Source organism: Phyllobates terribilis, unplaced genomic scaffold (assembly GCF_046119375.1).
Source record: "Phyllobates terribilis strain yellow unplaced genomic scaffold, ASM4611937v1 Scaffold_2__4_contigs__length_985480577, whole genome shotgun sequence".
Classification (NCBI taxonomy): domain Eukaryota; kingdom Metazoa; phylum Chordata; class Amphibia; order Anura; family Dendrobatidae; genus Phyllobates; species Phyllobates terribilis.
Genome location: NW_027362762.1, coordinates 934,634,830 through 934,641,000, shown reverse-complemented (window position 1 = coordinate 934,641,000; position 6,171 = coordinate 934,634,830). Strand labels below are relative to the sequence as shown.

The window sequence follows — 6,171 nt, the reverse complement described above, 5'->3', positions numbered from 1 at the left end:
GATGAAACAACAGTAAAACTTGTTCTACCTCCTGAATGGAGAAGTAGATGTTACACAAATCCAGGAGTCATTTGGGGTCTCGGGTTTCATCCGTGACAGCGAAATGTTTTTCTTCTCCATTTTTCCTCCACGCCTGTTCCACTACAATAACATACATCCCACCAGATTCCCCCAGCTCCTCATAGTCGCTGCCTTATTATATGTCCACATGGAGTGAAATAAGCCCCCCCGAGTACAGACACTGAATTGTGTAACGGTGAGGTGGGTCTCGACTGCTGGGGGCCCCATAGACATCTCTGCTACCTAAAGGGATATCCTTATCTTAAAGGGATTGTACAGGCCACAACTTTATAAGGTGTCTGACCTTTGGGACTTTCACTGATCTGGAGATCTTGCAGCCCTTTCATAGTCTTTCCCTGGTGTCCAGGCCACCAAATGTACAGGGAACCGCAGCATGGCCCCATGCTGTGCAGAAATAAGCAGCAAAAGGGGCAAAGCTCTGAATTAGGATCTCAGAGGCCTTCGTCAATTTATTGGGAGCACTTGTGCGTGTTTAGGCAGTAACGTAACTGGAGTCCGATGGGCCCCCTTGCAAAATTTGGACCTGGGCCCCCACTTGCATGTTGGTCAGATGTATAGGTCCTTGTAGCGTTCTAGATGCTATAAAGACATACGTATTCATCCCCCATGGAATAATGTCCCCAATCCTGGCTCCATCTTGTAATAATCACCCCGATCCTGGCCCCTTCCAGTAATAATTCCCCTTATCCTGGGCCACATGATATAACATTTTCCCCATCCTGGGCCTCTCCCTTGTATAATGGCCCCAATCCAGGTATAATGTTCCCTTATTCTGGTATAATGTCTCCATCCTGGTATAATATCCCCCATTCTAGTATAATGCCCCCATCCTGGTATAATGTCCCCCATGTAGGTATAATGTCCCAATTTTAGTATAATGTCCCCCATCCTGGTATATTGTCCCCCATCCTGGTATATTGTCCCCCATCCTGGTATATTGTACTCCTTCCTGGTATAATGTTCTCCTTCCTGATATAATGTCCCCCATCCTGGTGTAATATCCCCCATGCTGGTATAACGTTCCCCTTCCTGGTATAATGTCCCCCATCCTGGTATGCTGCCCCCATTCTGGTCCCCTTCCGTTCTTCTCCAGCACATTTAAAAAAAAAAAAAAAACATTCTACTCACCTTCCTCCGCTTCCATGCCACGCGGTGTCCCCTTCCATAGCTGGCTCAGGAGCCCGCAACTGACTTTGGCATACTAGCACTGGCAGCACATGATGTTACAGCCATGTGCCGCATGTCACTGACAAGCCGACGTCAGCTGTCAGCCTTTGATTGGCCGGCGGCATGTATTGCAGCAAAGGGAACCGCTAACTCTCTGTGCTGCAATACATTTCACCTGATGTGTGTCCTCAGACGAACATCCAAAAGAAATTGATATCAGTGGGTGCCCCTCCTACATGGGCCCGGTCATGATCACACCCTCTGCAGTCCTGTTTTATCTACTGTATATAGAGGTGTTATCAATCATTGTACAGGAGGAGGGGGAGGTGAGCTGTGACATCACCTATTGTGAATGGTGGATCCTGTGTTATCTACTGTATATAGAGGTATTATCAGTCATTGTACAGGAGGAGGTGAGCTGTGACATCACCTACTGTGAATGGTGGATCCTGTGTTATCTACTGTATATAGAGGTATTATCAGTCATTGTACAGGAGGTGAGCTGTGACATCACCTATTGTAACTGATATATCCTGTATTTGTACTGTATATAGAGGTGTCACTGACATTGAAATACTGTCTGTAATTATGATGAGACTGCTGAAAAATCTTCTGTACACAACAGAGAGTGTAAGTCTATTATTAGAATATGTGTAACTTATGGTATGGCAAAATGTAAAAAATTATCATAAATGTTTAAATAACACATTTAACATAGAAACCTGATGTAAACAATAGGTCATCTTCTAATGAAACATTCCCTCTAAGCCGAGAACATTAAGAGTCCAGTGCTTCCTTTTTCTATGAAAGAGGGCCAGGTTTTCACAATCTTCAGAAGAAAATAAAATATATACAAATATGAGCAGACAAGGATTTCCTGCGCCAAATTTATCTCCGAGTCATAAAGGTGGATGTGTCCTTACTGTCTCTACATGCAAATGTTTTCATATGAATTATTGCATAGAAATCTATAGTGACGAGGCCTGCAGCTGTGTGAACAGTGACATGATTAGACGGCGTGATCCAGCTACAAGTATCAGAACAACATATAACCCCCAGCAAGCAGTAGTTGTCCGTGGCTAGGATAACTTTCACCGGGGGTCACATGTTGGTGCTGTCCTGGCACTAAGCAATCAGTGTTTGGTCCAACCACAAGTATCAGCATGTCCTATTGCCCCAGTTAGCATTGTAATTACTTATATAGGCAGGATTCTTATCCAGCAGTGGGACTATAAATATCAGCATGCCCACGGCTAGCAGTGTAAGGCTCTGTGCACACATTGGGTTTTTATTATGTTTTTTTCAGTACAAATTTATCACAAAACCATGAAGGGAATCCTGATGCCAGCAAAGTGAATGAGAATCCTGAAGTCTCATGCACATGATGCTTATTTTTTTCCTTGCAGATTTGGTGCAGATTTACATCTCCAGCATGTCAATTCTTTGCTTGCTTCATTTCTGCTGCAGGTTTTACCCATACAAATCAGTGGGGAAAAATCTGCAACAAAAACTCATGTAAAAAACACAACATCAGAAATGCACCTATTTTACCCAACCTTTCTCCTGCCAAGAGATGCAGAAATGGTGCCAAAATTGTGTACCCTTAGGGTCTGTGCACACGTTAAGCATTTGGTGCAGAAATTTCTGCACTGCTTCTGCGTCTTTTGCCAGGAAAAACGCAGCGTAAAATAGGTGCATTTCGGATACGCTTTTGCTGCACTTTTTACATGAGTTTTGTTGCAGATTTTTCCCCATTCATTAGTACGGGTGAAATCTGCAGCAAAAAAGCTGAAAGAATAGATATAAATCTGCAAGTCAAAAATAAGCAACGTGTGCATGAGACGTCAGGATTCTTATTCACTTTGCTGGCATCAGGAAACCCTTTAGGTTTTGTGACAAATCTGCACAGAAAAAAAAACGCGAAAAAAAAACTTTTGGTGCATTTTTGACGCAGCAGATATTCTGCACCATTTCCGCACTTATTATTTAAATTAGGTCACTTGCGGTCTGTTATTGCGCTTTTGTGTGCGGTTTTTGAACATGCGTTTTTATCCCGTTTTTTGATGCTGCGTTTTTTGTCTCTTTTTTGGGGTGTTATGGTTAAATAAAGCTGTTTTTGTTTTTATAATTCCTGCCCAAACTTTATTTAAATACTTAGGGGTGGATTACATGTGTTTCCTCCTCAGAAACGCGCTAAAAACGAAGGGGTTTGTTATCTGCAGGTTTTTCCACATCTAATATAAGTCTATCTCATTGTGTGAATGCAGCCTTATAGTTCCACAGCAAATATATAGCTGATAGATGCCCTGGGGACCACTACGCCTACGCTAGCCAAGCTGCAGGGGGGGGGGGGGGGGGTTCAGATACTTGCTGGATAGTTGCCCCAAAACTAGCAAGAAAAGGAAGCAGCAATGTGGAACTACAAGTGCCAAGATGCCTTTCAATACCAGAGTTGCAGAGAAGGGAATAAATAATCGACATCAGTGTAAGCGCAGCCTTCAGTAAGCAGAGGTACTACAAGTCCCAGCTGTCCAGCAGCTTGAGGGTTAGCAGCAGCCAGCAGTGAGTGCAGCACATGGGCTCTGCCCTTACAGTAGCAGCAGCTTCTCCTGCAGCCAAGCCACGCCCCCTCTCTGCTCTGCTATTGGCTAAGACGCACCCACTATGCAAATGAGCCTGGGGGAATGACATTCCTCTGCACTGGTTACTGTAAAAGCAAATTCATTTCCAGGATGTCTCATTCATAGAGGCAGCAGAGCACAGAGCTCCTCCACCTCCTCCTCCTCCTCCTGCTCCTCCTGCTCCAGTCAAGCAGACTGGAGAAAAGTCTCAGCCTGAAGAACTTCCAGCCATAGATCTCAGCGCAACAACTTGTAACAACTTGCTGATAGAACTTCCAGCAAAACATCCTGAAGAGTTAACTGAGTCACCACCACCAACAACCAGTCCTCATTGTCTTATCTGGCGGTGTGTACCCATAAAACCACAGAACAAGCCACAAGAGTCTGCCCACAAACCCATACCACAGCCACAAGAACCAGAAGAAGACCATTGGCTGGCTTGGAAAGGACCTCATCATCCATCTCTGGAAGCCACCTGAGATACCACCACGAGCCATCTGTCCAGCATGGAAGGACAGCACTCAGACTACTACTGATAATAGCCCCTTTTTATGGATTTTATTGGTGCCTGCAGTTGCTGGTGACCATTGGCTAGGGTGAAGGTGGTGGTTGCCATCATCATCATCATCATTATCATCAATCTTCTACAAGGGACAGAAGACTTGAATGTATCTTGTGTTCTATTGGGACTTTAGAAAGATGACCTGGAAGACAGTCCTAGGATGGTAGCTGCTGGTCAGGCTGCTTGTGTCTAGTGGTGCCCAGTGCCTGGTGGTCCCCTGGGCATAATAAGACCTGTGTGTAGTACTCCCCCAGGACTGTGGTGTTAGTGGGGGGATCACTGGGGTGTTGTGTTCTTCTTCTCACCCCTTCTTACATTATAAGACATTGACAAGGCTTGTTGTGATGCGTATCCCCGTAGATACCAGCACCAGCCGCCGCTTCACGCCGCCTTCCACCACCCTCAGCCCGGGGAAGATGACTGAGACCTTACCCCTGACTGCCCCGGATGGCAGCGCCGCCCTGGTGGGCAAATTGAGAAGCGCAGACCGGAACATGGTGGAGGTCCTGTCCGATCACCCCGGGGAGCTGGTCCGTACAGACAGCCCAAACTTTCTGTGCTCGGTGCTGCCCACACACTGGAGGTGCAACAAGACCCTGCCCATCGCCTTCAAGGTAGGACCCCAAATATATATATATAATGCTGTCCTGTGCACTCATCTGTATACTGCTGTCTGTAGGTTTATCCATAGATCCATCTGTCCAAAAATCTTTCCATACATCTGTCTTCATATTGAAATAGCTGCCTATATCCATCCCAGGACTGAGTTATCTACCGATCTGATAGATATGTAATGATAGAATAGATAGCTATCTATATCTATCTATCTGTCTATCTATGTATCTAATATCCGTTATCTATTATCTATCTATCTAATATCTATTATCCATCTTATATCTATCTATCCATTATCTATCATCTATTTAATATCTATCATCTATCTATCCATTATCTATATATTGATTATCTATCCATCATCTATCTATCCATTATATATATATCTCTCATCTATCTATCTAACATCTATTATCTATCTTTAGATTGGTTCAGACTATGAACTGAAATGTTGCCACATGGGCCATTAAAGTCCTATAATTTGCATTATTTTTGGAGTGCTGCTTCCATATTTTTTGTTTCTAGTATTCAGGGTAGACTTTTGCCTGGGAAGCTTTGCACTCCCATTTGCTCTTTTTTTTTTTTATATAACTTTTGCTGCCTTTTTCCCTCTATCTATCTATCTATCTATCTATCATATACAGTATATGTATATCATAGCTATCATTTATATACTTCTCAATCTATTTATCGATCAATCTGATATCTATAGGATTATCGATTGAGGTATCTGTTTGATTTCTGTCTGTGCTAATGTATTTCACATTGTTCTATCTATCCCTCTATCTAACAAATTAGAATATTTATTGCAGTTTTCAATAAGAAGCCTACCTCATTACCTCTACCCTCCCCTGGTCCTAGGTTATAAAATCACCCCTGTCCTTAACCCCACCACTAAGGAGTAGCCTGTAATTGAGTTATTTCATGTGTTCTATATTGATAAGACTTGAAGGATACAACACACTTATCTTGTAAATTTGGCACTAAGCTGATTTTGGAGCTGCTGACTGTGGCTGCCAGACAGATGTTCTTTGTTATCTGTCTTCATATTACTCATTTTCATCAGACATTTATGTTTGCTTCTTAGGAAACAGTAGTTTATCTGTTAATTATTTGGATTTCTAT

General features: G+C 43.3%; 1 protein-coding gene across 1 annotated transcript in view; it reads left to right on the top strand.

Moving 5' to 3' along the window:
• The first annotated feature begins 3,965 nt into the window (after nt 1–3,965).
• Nucleotides 3,966–6,171, top strand: part of RUNX1 (RUNX family transcription factor 1) — a 99,871-nt gene continuing 97,665 nt past the window's right edge. The window contains exon 1 of the mRNA XM_073668377.1: nt 3,966–5,045. Within this exon, the coding sequence (XP_073524478.1) occupies nt 4,776–5,045 (270 nt within the window). The 5' untranslated portion in view covers nt 3,966–4,775. The remainder of the gene's footprint in view (nt 5,046–6,171) is intronic.